Below are 20,254 nucleotides of genomic sequence, written 5' to 3'. Positions count from 1 at the left end.
AGGTTTACTTTTATGTCCAAACTTCTTGTCACTTCAGCTTAAAAACATCTACTACTCACTGTCCAAACCAGCAGGAATTTGGGAGCTGACTAACATTGTGTATGTCAATAACAGATGGTAGTATTCATTTCATTACTTGGTAGATTGACATAAAACAAAAATGATCAAACTTTCAATGTTTCAAGGGTATAGCTTTAATGGGAGAGAGTTTAAAAGCTAGGGGATAGCATAAATATTTATCACACTCTGGTTGTATATACAATATGCATGTGCACCATTTATAATTGACCCAAGTGACCTGAGTGTGCTATCAAACACTTAGCATTTGAAGACTCATAATCTCATTTTTATGTGTATTTTATAACTTGGACTAAAGCTATATATGTACATATATCAGAAGGAAAATATCCCTGCAGTTTCATTCTCAAGTTGTTGTGTAACTGGCACTCTGACATATGAGAATGAACATGAACTTGGTGTTATGAGGCCCTTCCTCTAAGGAAAACATGGACTCCTGCCCATCCTATTACTAGTAGACAGAACCCAGGAGTACTTTCATCTCACCAGTGACAGAAAACCCTTGTTGTCTCTGAGAAAAATATGCATGTATCATCCAAGGCAAAATGTGGATCTGGTAGGTGCGCCAGCCGTGAATTATCTCACAGACTGGTTATTGTCTTTTCCACTTGCATAACTTCCACAGCATATGCCAATTATTATGCCAAAAAAAAAATCGAGCAAGGAAAGCATTAGAGCTGCAGAACCATTCCAAGTTCAAAATTCCAATTATCAAAGCCCAAACACAAGCCTTTTATTAAAAACCCCACTTTGATCTGCACTGTAATTGGCACACTTTCTACTCAGTGACACTGGCAATTTAGTGTTGCATTTCCATCATGTTTCTCCTTTACCAGTGGTAACAGCACATGAGAGCAAGCTGAGTGCCCTGCTCGGTGGAGACAGAGCTCCAGATGAGACCTTTGCACCCACCTCAGACTGGGGCTCCTCCACCATTTGGGGGTGGGGGCTCCTCCTTTCTTTCATGAAGTTTTCTAAAGACCAGCTTCCTTCATTCCCTGCTCATCAAAATGCACCTTAATGAGTCTCCAGCTGCCATAGTTAAAGCTGCTCTAAATTTTGTCAGAGGTATTAGTAACATCAGACTGTGGTTTATAAAAGTAATTTGCCTTTCGATCTAAATTGGTAACTAAATCTGATGATAATAAATGAAAGTGATTTTATGAAATTTCAAATTTGGTAATATAATGAGTTCTTCATGTACAATATAAATGTTTAATTTCTCTTAATAACAGAATAGAAACTATAAAATCCCCTCCAAAATACTCAATAGCAAAGTTACCATATTTCTTGGGTTTCGATGGTTACCTAGGAAACGGGTTTAGATAGAGCACTAAGAACTGTGGCTCCCAGAAGCAGGCTGTTTCACTAGAGATAGAATTTTTCTAACAGTCTGAGGCTACTTAATTTTCTCTTTCTAAATTCAGACCTTGTAAAGATATTAAATCTATATCTAGTGATGAAGGGGAAGAGAGATGTAGGTACAACACTGGGATCTATACCATCTGACTACACAGAAACATTCTAAGCATGCACTGTGTGACTTCTCACAGCTACCCTGTGAAGTCATTGCTCGCATCCCCATTTTACAGAAGGGGAGACTCAGCTCTGGAGAACCTGAGTAACTGACTCCAGGCCATAGAATTAGTGATGGTGGAACTAGGTAATTTTCCAAAGTTAAGCATCCAGGTCCAGGATCTACGCTTGGTATCAGGTTCCCTGAACTCCAAATCAATGCTCATTCAGCAAATCCCCACTCAATGGAATCTCTGACAGTGAGAACCAAGTAAATCATCATAATAAAAATAATAACATTAAATTCAGTAAGCAATTCAGCTGAAGGGGGAAGAAAAGGTAGAGTAGAAACCAAAGAAAGAAATTATATCAGGGGAGGAATTTTCCTAATTTGAGGGAGGAACTTGAACATGGCATAATCCCCCCAGAGCTACTTTCCCTAACCTGGTTATACTTTTCATATAAGGGTGTGACAAATGTTACTGGTGTTTTCCGCAAGCCAGACTTCAAGCTGGGTATTGGGGTTATGATGATGTAAGAGGCAGGTAGCCTTCCTCACCTTGCAAAACCCTAAATCCTGAGGAGTAACTAGACTGAAGCAGTGAACGAAGTACAGCATGTGTTTGTGAGGGTCCGTTGGGGGCTGACAGTGATGGTACAGGGATGGGTGGTCTGGAAAGATCTCTGAGGAAGTACAGGGCTGGGGACCGTTTGAGGCAAATGGAAAAGCATACATGGCAACTCTGAAATGAGCATTTGAGGAACAGAATACTTATGAGTTTTATGACCAGAGCAGAGACAAATGGAGAAGGGCATGATGAGATTTCTGAGGTGGGAGAGGTCCTTTGGAGGTTAAAAATGCTGAAATTTTACCATGTAAAATCACCATGGGCAGCCATTGAATAATTTTACACAGGACAATGACAATGTCTTTTTTTATTATTTAACTAGAGGCCCAATTCATAAAAATTTGTGCAAGAATAGGCATTCTTTCCCCTGACTGCAGGCACCGGCTTCCCTCTGGCACCTGAGACCCGGGCCTTTGCTCTGGCTGCTGCCTTCTGCCTTCACTCCAGCCCTGCTGCTCTCCTGTAGCTTCCTCCACTCCCACCATCCCTGCCCCTCATAGCAGGTGTCCCGTCTTACCCCGGCTGCTCCTCACGTGCTGCCCAGAGTCCTGGGGTGGTCAGGGCAGGGCAAAATGTCTGCATCCTGGCCTAGCCATCACCATCTTTGTTTCATCAATTGGCTCCTTATTGGGTGTGTGTGTCACTGTCTTTGTTGCAGAGTGATGGAAAATTTGGATATTCTGTCTTTATTAGATAAGACTAGAGGCCTGGTGCACAAAAATCGTGCACTGTGGGGAAGTGTCTCTCAGCCCAGCCTGCACCCTCTCATAGTCTGGGATGAATGCTTGGGGGGAATCAGGCCTAAGCCTGCAGGCAGACATCCCTCTTCCAGTCTGGGACCCCTTGCTCCTTACTGCCCACCTGCAGTGGAGGTGGGAGAGGCTCCTGCCACCACTGCTGCCACCACTGCTGTGCTCACCACTTCTGGTTGAGTGGCATTCCCCCTGTGAGAGCACACTGACCACCATGGGGAAGCTCCTGCATTGAACATCTGCCCCTGGTGGTCAGTGGGCATCATAGTGACTGGTCATTCTGCAATTTGGTTGATTTGCATAGTAGGGTTTTATTATATAGGATTCTGTTAAGTGCTTAATTCAGAGGACAAAATGGGAAATGCCAGTGGATGGAGGAGGTAGATACAAAAAATATCTGGAAGGTAGATTCCCCAGGCATGGTGATGGACCAATTATGGAGAAAAAAGAGGTTTTAAGAGATAGCTTCAAGCGTTCAGATATTTTACAGCTTATTTCCCTCCTACATGTTTGAAACTTGCAAACATCTGCATACGCTCAACCTTTTTCACAATGACACCCTCCTCCCTTCCCCCCCATTCAATGGAGGAGGGAGGCCAGCCAATATGGTGCTTCAGAAAGGGCCAGGTGAGCATTTGAGCACATAAGGCAAAGATGATTTGGAACTTTTAAAATAATAAACTACAACATCAACTTTTTTTTATTTTGTTTTCTCCCTGGGAATAAAAATAGGAGACCTCACTGTGAAAGAACCCAAGTTTCTTGATTTTGAAGTCAGAAATGAAATACAACTCATCGTTTTAGCTGAAAGCAGTGGGCATAGAGCCTACAGCAAAGTAGTCATCTTGATACAAGATGTGAATGATAATTTCCCACGATTTGGGCAAAGAATTTACCAAGTATCAGTGCCTGAAGGCCAGTTTCACAATGCTCCTATCATACAGGTAACAGAAAGATGTTTGTGCATGTATGTGTGGATTATCATGAATCAATGTACATCAAAAATAGGCCTTTTTCTAGCACATAAGTTAAAATTTAAATGTTTTCAAGGCACATCCAATGTTTGGTGAATGAATTTGGAGTTTCTGAGTTCACTCTTCTTCCTCTGTTTATTTAGTGTTCAATTTGTGCCCATCTGAGCACTCTGCTAACATTAGCAGAGACTCTATAGGGGCACAGAAATTAAACTCACAAATGCATACAATTTAGTGGGGAAATCAGAACTGTAAGTATGTGATTTAAATGCATATAATTAATGTTATAATGAAGTGTGCATTTAATGTCATGAGAGAAAAGAGAAGCCACAGCCTGGTCAGCATAGCTCAGTGGTTGAGCATTGACTTATGAATCCTGAGGTCACTGTTCAATTTCCGATCAGGGCCTTTTCATTGTATGGCATTGGAGACATGATAGACTTTCTTCTGCCCAAATACAGAGGAGTTGCTCTTCCTGGTGATTCTGAATGGAAGTGTATATTGCTGTTTTGCTGTACCAAATAGCTAGCTGTGTACCTTTCTGAACATGTCCTGGGCACCCAAACTTGTGCCACTCAGGGACCCCTGAGAACTCCAGCAGCAGTGTGTGAAGGCTGATAGTTTGAGAAGTAGAAGCAAAAACCCACCAGGACATCAGTACAATCACCCAAGAGTGAGAAGACGATGGGCATAGAGAGTAAAAATAAGTTTAAACATTTTTAAATTCATCTGCCATCTTTTTCATAAACAAGACTTTGAATTCACTAATGGTTTTGGGGTCAAAATGTAGTGCAGACTAAACAATACCTCTCCTGGAAGCTAATGCAAAACTTTCGTCCTCAGCACTACTTTGATAATTTGTCACCTAAATGATCAGGGGGGATTTTGTTAGCACTAAACCTAGGCTTTGTTTCATCTATTTAAAGATTCTTTAAAACAGAGACTCTCAATGTAATATAAAAAAAATCCACATATGGATTCCTTTTCAGGCAACACTTTAAGCAAGAAATAAAAAAGCAAATGACAGATTACCACTCACTGTGTATAGGTTTCCTTTATCTTTCCTTTTCTGGGGCCAGCAAGAATGCACACACAGAGCTAGAAGCTTTCTATTCATGCAAATTAGATATTTTTCAACTATATTTTCCTCTTGCCTAAAACTGTAGCTTTAAACATATGAGACTCTGCTGAAAGTTACCTGTAAATCCTTTGCCTGAGAACACAGACTTGCTTCCTAACCCATTATTCACTTTATTGTAAAGTGAAATGTAAGCTTCAGCAGTTTGTTAGTGTTGCTTTGATGGTTGTTTTTTAAATGTATTTGACAATCTGTAATCCTGTCAATTTCTCTGGAAAACAGACCTAACCCCTTTTTTAATGCAAGAGTTGCTTCCTCACAGGTTTTTGCTGCTGACCTGGACAGCGGGTCACATGGCCTCATTGAGTATTCCCTTCTTGCTGGCACACAAGCCCAGGTGTTCCAGATTGACGCGCAGAGCGGCGTGATAATAGCAAATGGGATTCTGGATTACGAGTTCACCAGCTCCTACAGGTTTGTCCCAGATTCCGGTCCATTTGATCAGCTATCTGCTTCCTTTCTGACAGCACTGTTGTTGCTTTGAGCTTGATTGTCTATTGTACAAGTTTAGTTATAAAATGTGTTTTCCCTTTCATCCAACTTATGATTATGGGGAGAGTCTTAGAAAGTATTTACAGCTTTGGAAAGGTGATTCAATTAGAATTTTAAGGTTTCTTTTCATTTTAAGATTTCATGAATTTAAGATGCTGCTAAGTACTAAATCAGAGACTTTTTAAAAATCAATATTTGTCAAAAATCTAATGAGCCATGGAGCACTCTGCTAATGTTTGTTCTTACTATTTTTTTTTTAGAACAGTGAAGACTGAATGACATAGCTCTTTTTAATTCTTTATTCTTTTTATGTGTGAATTATAATCCTGTCATCAAGTCCCTTGAACTGTGTTTTAATAGACATGATCTTATTGAAAGCACCCCATGGAACATTAAATATTTTTTTGCCTAGAGTCCAAAATATGCCAGACTCACACAGAATTCTACAAAAGAGAGAATCATAGTGTTACAAGTCTCCTAGGTATTTAAAATGTCAGTGCTATGATAATCTAGCCAAACATACAGGGATATTTACGGCACCTCAGTCTGGAAAAGAAAAAGACTAGGGAACCTAAAATGGCTGTAAATGGGGACTGCTTTAAGAATGCAGCCAAGTCATTCAAACAGAATGAAAGTGATTTCAAAAAAGAAAGTGGTAGCCCTGACCTGTGTGGCTTAGTTGTTTGGGCATCTAAGACTTTGTTACTCAGTGGAGCCTAATTAGCCACTAAGTCTAACTCCTTCCAGTTTTTCCTATGTATGTCATAGTTTCAATGTTCCCAATATTTAAATTGGTCCCAATATTTAAAAGTGCCCCTCCCCAATTCTCCATAAAGTATTTAACTCAAGGCTGGAAGAACTGAGAGAAGTTGAATTCTACCCATACAGCCACACACACATACACACAAACACACACACACACACACATACACACACACACACACACAGTCACCAGTAGCACCAAGGCAAGGAAATAGTTTACAGCTTCTGCCTATCTAGGTTTGGGGCTCCCCTTCTCCCTTGTAGCTTTTTTCCCCCCTCTTTAGTGCTCTTTCTGACATTTAAGGCAGTAGGAAATATAGGTTGATTTCCCCCTAGCCTACCTATCTGTCCAGTGAGTGCCTCGGGAAAAGTGTCATTTAGCTTTTAACTTCACTTTTGAAATATTATTGTTTTGTCTGATGAGGAAAATATTCTCAATTCCAGTCCTCTGTTTTACAATATAAAACAAGGGGTAAAGGATATTGTCAGTTATGCTTCTATTCAATATAGATACATTAAATAAAAATTAAATACTTTTTTGCCCTCATAGTAAGCCTCATATAAGAAAACTCAGTAGAAAAACGACAAATTGTAAAACAGACTGTAAGCTCTGTCTGATCGATATTTTCTTGTTTTAAAAACTGTTTACTGAGCTTGAGATATAAAGCCATATGAAACAGTTCTTGTTTCCAAGGAGCTTAATAAAACTGAGTGCCCTTATAATCCATGTCAGGAAGCATAATAACAATCACAGTAATTTATGGTGCACCTGCATTACATGTTGAATTCTCACCATAAACTAAATTTACAGAATAAGGGAACTGAAGTTCACAGAGGTAAGGTTTGCCAAGACTGTGTAGCCAGTAAATGATAGAATGAGATTCTTATCCACTCAAATGGCCATAGTAGGGTTTCCTCTTGTATTATGTGAATGAATCTTAAATGTACACACCTGCCCCAGCCATTGTGGCTCAGCTGAGTGAGCATTGTCCCATGTACCAAAAGATGGTCAGTGGATTCCTGGTCAGGGCAAATGCCCAGGTTGTGGGTTCCATCCCCAGCAGGAGGTGAGCAGGAGGCAGATTATTCATTGTTTCTCACATCCATGTTTCTCTCTCTCCCTCTCCCTTCCTTTCTCTCTTTCTAAAAAAAAATTAAAAGTCCTTTTTAAAAGTACATACCTGTACATTTATAAAACACAAAACAGAATAAAACTATTTTAGGAACATAAAATAATAATAAAATAAGTCCCAGCTTGCAGTTGTGAAATAACACGTCTAGGAATGAGTACGCAAAAATGCGCTTTGAATCATTTGAAAGCATTTCCATTGCTTGACTTATAACTGATGAGGAGAGACTCATCCCTTTTTAAGTTGCTATTTGGATATTCCTGGGAGCCTTGTAATGTTTTAGGGCCAAAGCTTTTATTATCAAAGCAATACACTTTTAAAAAATCCAGTAGTAGCATGGAGTATATCAACAGACTAAGAAGAAAGTCAGCCACCATTGCCTCACCCATCCCAGCACTAAAGCCCCCCCCAGAGACTGACATTTTAAACTGGTTTTCTCCATTACTTTAAACACCAAGATGTCTTAACTTACCATTTTAAACATTATCTATCAACTTCCTGTCATAACAGATGTGTATTTAATATTTTTACTTTCTCTTATCCAATTCGGTCTTTGTATTCATTCACTGGTTTTCATTTACTTAGTAATCAGTGTTTACATTATAAGATTCTGTAAGTGTTCATCTTAGAGCCATGTCATACTTATGTTTCCTTTCTTATGTTTCCCCTCCCCCTGCTCCAAAGTTAATGAATTATCTTTCCTGTTTTGCTCACTCAATTCCCTACATCTATGTATTCCTTGTCAGCACTCCAACAGCTCTTCATGCCTACCCATCTTCCCCCCTCACATGCCTCCCATATAGAATATTCTATCAAGTCCTCTTTGTTGCTTCCAGACCTGTTCCTGCTGCTTTCTGCCCTCCTGGTCTAGCATTAACAATCAGCAGTAGCTTTCTGAGTCTTCAGCAAAGCGGGGTATTTCACGGCTTTGCTTTATTGCTCTCTTAAATTAAGCTCATGTTCCAGATCTCATGCCTTTCTCTTTTTTCGTTTTTTTAATTCCAGTAGCTTTGGCCAGGGAAGTAAATTCTGTGAGTTCTTGAGTATCTAAAAGTGCTTGTATTCTATTCTCACATGTGATTTATACAATGTATAGTATAGAAGTTGATTTTTATTTATTTATTTTTTAGAATTTTGAAGGTATTCTCTTATCTTTTAAAACCCAGTGTTGCTGTCGAGAAGTCTGTTGCCATCCTAATGATGTGTTTTGTACATGATTTGTTTTTCCTTCTCTGTGGGAGTTCTTGGGTTATTTTCTTTATCTCTAATGTTTAGAAATGTTGTGATTATGTACTGTAATGTGAGTCTTTCCTTGTGCTGAGTACTTGGTCTGCTCTTTGAATAAGGAGAAATCTTTCTATTTTTCTATCTTATTTCATTAATAATTACCTCTTCTCTTTTTCTCTGGTTTGTTTTGTGTGCTTACTTTGCCCTATTCCTTTGTCCTAGACTTTATTCAGTCAATAGTTGGACTGCTGGATCGATCCTTTGTCAATACTATTTTATTTCCTACTTTCTATTTTTTTTTTGTATGTGGGTATATTTTTTTTTATTTTTTTTTCAGAGAGAATATCTTAATTTTAACCTTCTAAACTTTCTTTTTGCTCTAGTTAGAAAACATTTTTGGACATTGTTTATATTTTTTCCCCCAAGAGTTTTTTTCTTGACTTTGAACTTTCTGTAGCATCTCATTCTTAATGTATGCATGCATTACCTTCTGATGTCTCTCAAAGGACATGAATTAGAATTGTTTTTACATTTTCTTTTGTTCTTTCTGGATCTCTGTTTCCTTTGGGCTCATTTCTTCTCTTTGTCTATTTCATATTTGTGTTTTCATGTTGGAGACTTTCTTTAAGTAACTGATGATCCTTGCTCTGAGGGAAACAATAGCAAAGTCGCTTGAACCTCTGAGTGGGCTGGAGGGGTTACTGACCAACACACTTTACTTTCAGATGGAGCAGAAAGGAAGTAGACTATTTTGCAGGATGACATACAAATGATAATACATGTAGATGGTTCTTTTTTCTTTGGGATGGGCCAGTCTCATTGATAGTCTCTTGGTAATACTCGTTAGGGTAGCAGCCCTAAAACATGGAGCCAATTGGACTGGCTACAACCAATATTCCACAAAGACTGCCAAGGAGCTATCATAAAAAACTTGAGGTCTCTAAGAAGTTGTATGTAGAATCTCAATGGATCTGACTTTATAATTTTTCATTTTTTTTAAGCCACTGAGAAACTTTTTAGTTGTCCTTTTATTTTGAAACCAAATCATATATTTTTCTCTATATCAAAGAATCCCATTTTTTTTTTTTTAACCTGACATCAGGTTAAAAGTTGTAATGTTGTGAAGGGCGGTTATGGTTTTGGTAGAAGGAGACATAACTTTGATGTGTTGGCTGAGACTTTAGTATGACATTGGGGAAGGGCAGGTAGCAGGGCCAGAGAACATTATGAGTTGATTATTTTTAGTAAAGCATTTCCATATGTATCTGACTTACGTTCATACTAACAAAACAGACCTTCCACATGGAATTATTCCTAGGCTCCAGAAGTGTGAAACTCAAGTCATTATATGCTGACTAGAGGTCCAGTGCATGGTTCTTGAACATTGAAAAGAAATTAATTAGAAGGTGGCCAGTGGAGCAGGACTGGGTGAGATAGGCAACATGCCCTGGAGCCATCCTCCATGGTCCCTCTCTGGCCGGCTACACCTGGGGCACACTGGGGCTTAAAGGGTAACTGGAGTGAGTGGGGTCCCTCCTGCAGATGGGGTCCCTCCAGCAGGTAGGGTCCCTCTGCCTGGCCTGTGGCGATCAGCCAAAACCCGTAGTCCAACATATCCTAAGGGGTCCTGGTGTGTGAGAGGGCTCTCTGCAAAGTTGCTGTCGCTCAGCAAGGCTCCTGTGGTGAGCATCTGCCCCATGCTGGTCATTGTGCATCATAGCTACTAGCTGGTTGGCTGGTCAGCAGGTTGCTTCGGCATATATATATATATATATATATATATATATATATATATATATGTGTGTGTGTGTGTGTGTATGTTCCAACTTTGATAGTGTTAAAGGCAGCCCGTGTGCTTTATGAATGGTAGATAACAGTAATCATTTGCTATCAAGTGGAATTTAAACCAAGAAAGAGTTGATGGTTATCTTACATCATTTTTAAATTTAAGGTTAAAAAGAAAGAATACTTATTAGGTAAGCTAACAACGGAAAAGAAAGTATTTTTTAGGAAATTGACACACTTACACTTTCTCAAAAGGTATCATCAACAGCTGGCTAAGACTAACATCGCCTCTGAAATAAAGATCATCTTCTATTGACAACTCACTTTATTATTCAGCTACCCCTATTGACCTCCCAGTGTTTAGAGGAGAGTGAAAAATGAGCTAATGATTACACATTAAGGAGTTACATATACACAGTAAGAGAGAGGAGTGGAAGGAGGATCATATATATAGTGGAACACAAACTGTCCAGTCAAGCAAGACCTGGGCTTGAATCCTGGCTCTGTGATATAGTACACTTATAATCTTAAAAAAAAATTTTGAGAGATCTGTATTCAACATATATTAAAAAAAATCAGAGAAGGTATCCAACTGGCCCTTGTAGCAGTTATGGGAGAGCCTGACAAATAAATCATTAAGAACAAAAGCTAATTATTGTATAGAAGAATGTACAAGGTCAGAGAGGGACATCCAAATCAAATGAGAGGTCAGTGAAAACTACAGACCAAAGGTGTAGGGACAGGATTCCAGGCAGAGGACAGATCATAGAAGGGCATTGTACACATGCTCAAGGATTGGACTTCCTCTTATATGCATGGAGAAACAAGGAAAGGTTTTAAATAGGGAGGTAGGTTTTTAGATCTGGAGTTTAGATAGAACAATTGAGTTGCAATGTGGTGGTTGGATATGAGCAGATGAGACTTGCAGCAGGAAGATTGGTGAGTAAGTAAGTACTCCAGATGAGAAAGAATATAATGAATACACACCATTCCAGGTAAAGATGATGAGGCTACAGAACCAACTTATTCTGGTTTTGCCAGAGCTGTCTAGTTTTTTAGAAAATCTGAAAGTCTCACGGCCTAGGAAACCCTTTGGTCCTTGGCAAAGCAGGATGGTTGATCAGCCTTTCTGAGACTCTGGAGGAAGGCATGAAATGGATGAGATCACTAATTCAAGTGATACTTAAGAGGTAAAATCTTCAAGACTCATCATTAGTTGCGTGTTGGAAAGGTGGTGACAGAAAGGGAGGAGTTGAAGACACTAATAAATTTTCTAACTTGGTTGCTGGATAAACTAGTTGTATCATCATCCAAGAGAGGTTGAATCACAGCATGTGAATTTTTTCAGATCATGTACTTTCACATCTACTTTATAGTCCTAGCCAATCATGCATTTTTTGTATATGTATTAATCACAGCGATTTCCTCTTTCAATTCTACAGTTTTGATTGTTTTTGCAATTTGGGTCTAAAAAAAAATATCAATATAAAACAACTGTTTGGTGGATTTATATTTTGTTGATACAGTAAAATGAAAATATATAACAGGTACTTTTTTATGTTTTAGGTTGTTCTTAGTAAGAAAGGAATGAATTTGACAGTCTTATTTCCCAGAAATGATGCATTCTTTTGATCCAGATGCCTCCAGAGCCCTGGTGGTTTGCTGGAGTTGCTTCTCTAAACATGACAAAAATAAATAAATAAGTTTCAGGCTACTATTCTTATGAAATAAATTTGAAATGATATCATTTAGAAAAAGCCAGTAGGAGAAACAAATATAGCTAGCCAGCTCATTTTTAAATTTTCAACTGGAAATCTGATATTTATGTTGTTTTTCTTGATTCTTTTCCAAACCAGCTTGATTGTACAAGCCACAGATAAAGGAATGCCCAGGCTTACGGGTACAAGTATGGTCAAGATACAAGTGACTGATGTAAATGACAATGCCCCGGCTTTTCTCCCCCTTGAACCAGTGGAAATTGCAGAAAGTGAGTGTAGCAGTTTGGAATGGTGGTTTTGATTAACTTGTATTAATATCATCTACCATATTTTCAGCCAGATGCTGTATTAAGTATGAGTACTAATTCTAAAGATAGTTTTCATCTTTATTTTAAAAAATAAAATACTGGTGGTCAAATGTTTATCAAATGTCAAAGAAGTTAAATATTGAAGCTGGGATTTGCATTCAAATAAACAGAAGGCCAGTTCCCCATGCCCAGACCACCATTGCAAGTGGGTTCTTTTTGTGTTCAGATATTTCTTAAAAATAAAATTTGCTCTGTGAAGTAGCACATTTTGTTTACTAATAATCAGCCTAAAACTCCTCTGAGAACAAGCAATCTCATATTGATAACTTTGTCAGTCTTTGCAGTATATTAATAATAAGTGACAGGGATTGCTTTTCATCATACAAAGTCATCATTTTCCTCTCATGTAAACTAAACATCTGCAAAAAGTTTCACACCATTAGTGGTAGAGGCTGCAAATACAGAATTTTATGTGATATGCTGATTAATCTTAATTGCTTGGGCCTCTGGGATATATGATGACTCAATAGATTATGATCTCAAAGTTGCCTGTGGTCAACAGCTCTGGTGAGAAAATGCAGCCCAACTCTTTATAATTGAAGTCCCAAATAGTGTAGCCCCTCACTTGCCTCTCTCCTTGTAATATTAATACTAAATTTATTCCTACAGTGTTCCTAACATTTTTAAGTCCCCTTTCCAAACAAATTGTAACCATCACCGATCACAGACAGCAATGTTGCAGAAATTTCTATATCTAGGGACATCTCCAGATATTCTATTCTTAAATATATTTTATTGAGTTTTTACAAAGAGGAAAGGAGAGAGATAGAGAGCCAGAAACATCAGAGATGAGAGAGAAACATCCACCAGCTGCCTTTTGCACGCCCCCCAATGGGGATGTGCCCGCAACCAATGTACATGCCCTTGACCAGAATCGAACCTGGGACCCTTCAGTCCACAGACTGACGCTCTACCACTGAGCCAAACCAGTTTCGGCCAGATATTCTAAATATTCTAAAATATTCTATCAATAAAAAAAAATTCTTCATTTTTGTTTCCTACCTATTTGATAGATTTTCATGTGCTTTTACTGAAGGTGCTATTCTAAAGTATATGCATTTGCATAAAAATGCAGCAGGATGCCCGATATAAACACAGAGTGTCCCAAAAAATGTATACACACTCTAACAGCTGATAGCTCAATTTTGAAAATGAAATGTATTTTAATAAGCACTGCCTTTATAATTATTCAAAGTGTATGTATATATTTTGGGAGGACACCCTGGGTATTACAAGAACAAGCAACATAAACCAAAACATACTGAGTGGGTTAAGATGTGGTTGGTGAACATCAAGAATGTTCAAGCTTGAATACGAAAACTAGGAGTCTTATATGCAGTGGAACTATTCTGAATACCTTGTTGTCATCTTTCTACCTGTACCATAATGTAAGCTAAAAAACAAAATCCCTTTCACAGCAGTTTAAGCTAGAGGATACATAGAGTGTGAGGCATTTAGCATGTCATCTCTTTTGTGATTATTTTTGTGTGTAAATAATACTAAAGATTTGTTTTCATAACTAGTACTATGTATACTTTGGCTTTCTATAGTATTGACCATTTTGAGAGTTATATTTTAAGGGAAGGAAGCAATGTATATGTTACTGCAAAAGAAATAAATTTGCAAGATAAGTGCCAAAGAACTAAGTATCTATTCCTAACTTCGGTATCCAAACATTTTTATTTCAGACTTGCCTACTTTTTCAAAATGTTGTTTTTTATTAGTGTTTTGAGTAATAATCTTCTTTCCACCCATACCCCCATGAATATATGATTTTGATACAGAATCTATATAGTACAAATAAGTGGCTTAGAATGTTTCTTGGTCCTGGGAGTATGTTGTAAGCATACAATGAAAAATGTAATATAAAAATTGACTCTACCCTATCCCCTCAATTCTCAATTCAGTGGTAAAATTTCACTTTTATTGGGCTTATAAATTCTTCAAAGTTTTTGTTTACTTTATAATGAGCTGTGTATGAGAAATCATGCCAAGAAAAAGCAAGTCATGTTGGACTTCAAATAAATATAAAAAAGCTTGGATTGAACTATTCAAGAGATATTTCAAAGGATGAATTTTAATAGAGACTGACATTGGTCATGACTATTTCAGATTCTTTGCCTGGTGTAATTGTGACTCAAATATCAGTTCATGATGTGGATTTGAATCCAGCTTTCGTCTTCAGTTTCACCAAAGAGAGTAATCCTGGAACAAAGTTTGCTATTGATCAGTACACTGGGGAGCTGGTGCTAATGAAAGCATTGAATTTTGAAGAAGCCACTGAATATGAGCTGCTTATCCAAATTTCTGATTCGGTGCACCACATTGAGGGATCACTCATTGTCCATGTGTTGGACATCAATGATAACCCGCCAGTGTTTTCTCAAGATTCTTACCAGGTAAATAGCTTGCCTAGATGCTAAAACACAGCCCAAGCTGGAAAGAATAGGAAACAATTAGAAAGAATAGGGAACAATGTGAGCCTACCATTGAGGACAGACTAATTTAGACAGACAGCAATCCCTATTTTTAGTGCCTAAGTTGATGCTTAGAGGATAGAAGTATATATGAAATTGAATGTATCATTCTATTGAGTTTCTTAAGTATGTATTATATATCATCATATGAAACTATGTTATCATTTTTCTAGTTTTTAGGGATTGGGGTCCTGTTGTTCATAACAATTGGAACTTGCCTAATGTTTTCAAGGTCACAAATAAGACAATAAGGTGACCTATTGTAGCCTAAAGTAGATTATCTGCAGGTAATTTGGAAAACCTTTTTCTTTCCTAGGTATAGTTTTGGAATATTTTGGAGTGCTATCATTTTGCAAAAAATAAATAAAAATAAATATATATACAACAAAACTGTGAAGTGGATATTTTAGTTTTTAGGGCATAGAATATGTTTATGGAAATAAGAACAATGATAGCATTCAACTAAGTACTTGGACCTGGGCTTTAGGACACTTGAATGTAACACATGCTAAGTTTCTGTGTAAACCCAGGAGAGAAACTAACCTAAGTAGTGATCTCCTGTAAAGGCTAGTTAAATCAGGTAATGTATGTAAGTCATAATATATTACTGAATGTATTAACTATCCTCTACCACACAGAAATAATTTAGAAGGAAATTTTTTCATAATAAAAATAGAAACTGAATTAATCTTTTAAAAATATTTTTTTCTGAATTCTGGGACCACAACATAATCATCTTAATATGTCAGCTCTGTAAACATAGCTAATAAAGTCAGGCTCACTGTGAATTTTCTATAAGCAAAATGAATAAAATGATCTCACGTTTTGGCCCTATGCATGAGAATATCTGTAGTCTTGTAGCACAACATCCACTTCTCTGTCTTTGTTCCTCAGATCACTATTCCAGAATTGGTGCCTGTGGGGTACTCTGTGCTCACTGTGGCAGCCACAGACCCAGAGAACTATGAGTACATTTCTTACAGAATTATTTCCTCTTCCGCGGAATTCTCCATTGATCCTAGGAATGGTGAGTTATGTATAGTGGCTTTAGTGTTCAGAGTCTAAGTTATAGGCTGGAAACCTGAAATAATCCTTTCCAAATGCTCCTAAAATAGCTCCTCATCCCCATTCCCTAGTATTACAAACACCACCATCTTATTTCTCTTCATGTCAAATGCTGTGATAGCAAACCCCAGTGTTATTTCTCTTCCCCAGCATCTCAATGGCTGGAAAGCAAAAGGAATTGATTAAATGCTGGCGATGGCTCAGAGGTTCAGAGACCCCCATATAGTAAACACCCAGTCCATTAGTCCAACCAAGCACAGTTCAGGAAGTTATCCCAGGCTTCGAAAGAGTATTGAGGACTTTGTGTTATTAAAGTTTGAAAGTTTTCATTGAAGCCTAATTGTAGAAAGTTCAGTAATAACACTCAATAAGGACCAAAGAAAATGGGGGGGGGGGATTATTTGAGCATATCTACTGAGTAAAAACATGGTGGTGTTCTGGTTTATTTGATGCTATCCAAGGCTGTTTGTGTTTTTATCAGAGCAAGACATCTGTGGCAGTGAAATTCATTTAAGCAAGTGATTTCAGATTAGAGCAGTTAAGTTTTGTACAGAGAAAGTTTAACAGTGAGTAGACAGTATAGCTAAACTTGGTAAAGATGAATAAACAGCAATGGAACAACTTACTATACAAAAAGAAAACTAGGACAAATTTATGGCAAAGTTATCTGCAAGCAGCACACATATTAAGTAGAGTGAATGTCACGAATATTATTTCTGATTCTTACGTGTTACAAAAGTACAAATATAATAATTTTAATTTTCTATTTGGAGTTAATTTTGGTTGTAAATTAAGTAACAAATAAGCAAACACATTGGTAAATATTTGAAACACATTTGCTAACTAAATGGATCATGAAAATTTAATTTCACAGCATTGAAATGCTACGTCTTATTTTTCAGGCATGATATTTACGACCAAACCCATAGTACTTCTGGATAAAAAATCAACAGTTCAATTTCTTGTTGAAGCCAGTGATGGTGGAATTCCTAACCTGAGGGCTCTTACCTTAGTGGAGATAGAAATACAAGATATTAACAATCATCCCCCTGTGTTTGCCATAGAATATTACAATCTTAGCTTGAGTGAAGATGCTCAAATTGGAAGTACGCTTGTCACCTTCTCAACCACTGACCAAGACTGGGCCCCTGAAAACACACATGTTGAATATTCCATCATGAGTGGTAATTCACAGAAGAATTTTGACGTGGAAACTCATTTCCTTCATTTACAATATCCTTTTAAGCAGGTTGGTTATTTGGTGTTGCTTCATAATCTGGACAGAGAAGCATCTGCCAGTCACAAGCTTGTCATTCTGGCATCTGACCATGGCTGCCCTCCACTGACTTCCACCACCATGGTGTCCATAGAAGTGCTCGATGTCAATGATAATCCACCTATATTCCACAGTCTGACATACCACGCACATGTCAAGGAAAGTACCCCTCTGGGGAGTCACATCACCGTGGTGTCAGCCAGTGACCGTGATGTGGGTTTACATGCAGAAATCATCTACCACATAATCTCTGGGAACGAAAAGGGGCATTTTTACTTAGAAGAGAGGACTGGAGTCCTTTATTTGACTAAGCCTTTGGATTACGAAGAAACAATAAAATTCACTTTAACCATCCAAGCTTCAGATGAAGAAAAGAAACATTTTTCTTTTGCAGTTGTGTTTGTCAGTATCCTAGATGATAATGATCATGAACCTCTGTTTCTGTTCCCAAGGTTGAACTGTGTTGTTCCTGAAAATCTGCCTGTGTTCTCCACCATATGCTCTGTAAATGCTTTGGATTTTGACGCAGGTCCTTATGGAGAATTGACCTATTCTATTTTATCCCCTTGTCCTTCCACTCATGGAGCACCTCCTGACCATGATCCCTTCCTCATTGACCCTCTGACAGGGGATATTCATGCTAAGCAAGTCCTTGACTATGAAAATGACAATAAATACTGCCTCATGGTTGAGGCAAAAGACAAAGGTGATTCCACAGCCTCCTTAATGGTTTGGGTCGAGATTGAAGGAATAGATGAGTTTGAACCCATTTTCACTCAAGATCAATATTTTTTCAACCTCCCAGAAAACTATAACCTAAGACAATTGATTGGCAGAGTGGAAGCATCAGATGCAGACGCTGGTACTGATGGTGTTATTCTTTACTCCCTTGAAACGCCATCTCCTTTCTTTTCAGTAAATAAAACGAATGGAAATATTTATTTGACTAGAGCCCTTCCCCTCATAAGAAGTCAAGTCAGCAAAGAAGACACCATTGAAATGAAAATAATCGCTCGTAGCCCTAAACAAGACTCCAAGTTCGCATCTTGTACTGTTTTTGTGAACGTGTCTTTTTCCTCAGAAGGAAAACGCTCAGCAGTGTCGGCTAGCCGCTTCTCAATCAGCCTCACCATCTCCTTTTTAGCGTTTCTGTTACTCATCATCCTTCTGACTATCCTGATTTTAAGACATAAACAAAAAGACACAGGCAACAGTTATGAAGACAAGAAAACGTCATCATCCTTAGATACCAGTTTGAGACTGACCAGGGACACCAGCAAGCCCTTGCAGACAACGGATGGCTGCAATGATGCGGCAGCGCCCATGGACTCCACGCCAGAATGGTTGAGTTTAATAAGTATCATGGAGAAGGACGCTGGGCATCTGTACAGGCGCTCAAACTCCAGTGACCGCTGTTCTGTGGAAGGAGAAACCGCAGAAGATAAGGAGATCCAGAGGATAAATGAGCACCCTTACAGAAAGGACTCTGGCTCAGCTCTGAGCGACCGGGAGTCCCGGATGCCGGACTCTGGGATCCCAAGGGACTCGGACCAGCTCTCCTGCTTGTCTGGGGAAACTGACATGGTGGTTACTGTTGTGACAGCAGAAACCACCCATGCGCTGGAGGAAGAAGATGGAGGAGACAGCTGTGGCACAGCCTACATTCAAAATGATAGGCTGCCCCAGACACTAAGGAAGAGAGAGGTCAAAGTGGACATCCTGGCTGAGGTCAGGAAAGAGCCTATCTTTGTTTCAGGGGATCCGGAAGCAAGATGCGCGACACAGAGAGCCTCTGATCACGATGGGAGAGGCAGCTTTCACTGGAATTATCTCCTCAGTTGGGAACCCAAGTTCCAACCCCTTGCCTCAGTATTTAATGATATTGCAAAACTAAAGGACGAGCATTTACACGAACCTGGAACTCCCGAAGAGAAGAAATGTTTTGTTTTTCCACCCCCTTTGATCACCGCAGTAGCTCAACCCGGGATAAAAGCAGTGCCACCAAGAATGCCAGCCATGACTCCAGGGCAGGTTTTTCACAAATACCCACACTCCCCCCTTCTCTACCATCTCAATTCCCTGCCTGAAGCCATGACACCCAGTTTTTCTCCATCTCTTTCCCTCTTGACAACACAGACCCCTGCCGTGACTCCACTATTGTCGCATGGAGATTTCTTGGGAGCACGTCTAAGCGATGCATGCCATGAACTTAAGGCAGAAGATGAAGGTCAGATATAAATCAGTTGTGATGTCAATTGCACTGCTCACCATTGGTCAAGAATGGTTGAATAGAACATTCTTAAGCAAGCTTCTCAAGACCACGTTCATGTTACCCACACAGGGTGATATCATTTTGTCAGGGTTTTTAGAACCTCCTCATTTAAGTTTCTCAAATTTCTTCTTCCAGCCTTAAAGAGAAGTTACCTCCTTTAACCTTTATGTTTTGCTCTCAGAATTCCTTTGTTTATATTAAATAGTATATATTCTGTCATGCCTGGTTTTCTGTATGTTTAGATTTCCAAAGGACACAGTGAACTTGACTTACTAGCAACATCCCATCTAATAAAAGAAATATGCAAATTGGTCATCACTCCAATACACAAAAGATGGATGCCCCATGTGGTCAAAGATGGCTGCCCCCATGTGAACACAAGATGGCTGCCACAAGACGGCCAGCAAGAGAGGGCATTTGGGAGGTACTAGACCTGCAAGGGAGGGCATTGTGGGCAATCAGTCCAGCAGGGGAGGGCACTTAGGGGTGACCAGGCCGGCAGAGGAGGGAAGTTTGGGCAACTGGTCCTGCAGGGAAGGGCAGTTGTGGGCGACCAAGGCCTTTAGGAGAGGGCAGTTCAGCATCAATCAGGCTGG

General features: G+C 38.9%; 1 protein-coding gene across 1 annotated transcript in view; it reads left to right on the top strand.

Moving 5' to 3' along the window:
- Positions 1–20,009, top strand: part of DCHS2 (dachsous cadherin-related 2) — an 88,163-nt gene extending 68,154 nt beyond the window's left edge. Inside the window, exons 16-21 of the mRNA XM_036424341.2 lie at positions 3,707–3,918; positions 5,349–5,500; positions 12,339–12,469; positions 14,681–14,967; positions 15,940–16,072; positions 17,013–20,009. Coding sequence (XP_036280234.1) covers positions 3,707–3,918; positions 5,349–5,500; positions 12,339–12,469; positions 14,681–14,967; positions 15,940–16,072; positions 17,013–19,624 — 3,527 coding nt within the window. The 3' untranslated portion in view covers positions 19,625–20,009. The remainder of the gene's footprint in view (positions 1–3,706; positions 3,919–5,348; positions 5,501–12,338; positions 12,470–14,680; positions 14,968–15,939; positions 16,073–17,012) is intronic.
- The last annotated feature ends 245 nt before the right edge of the window (positions 20,010–20,254 follow it).

This window comes from Pipistrellus kuhlii, unplaced genomic scaffold (genome assembly GCF_014108245.1).
Source record: "Pipistrellus kuhlii isolate mPipKuh1 unplaced genomic scaffold, mPipKuh1.p scaffold_m20_p_8, whole genome shotgun sequence".
Classification (NCBI taxonomy): Eukaryota; Metazoa; Chordata; class Mammalia; order Chiroptera; family Vespertilionidae; genus Pipistrellus; species Pipistrellus kuhlii.
The sequence above is the reverse complement of the archived record's forward strand: the minus strand, read 5'-3'. Positions and strand labels throughout refer to the sequence as shown.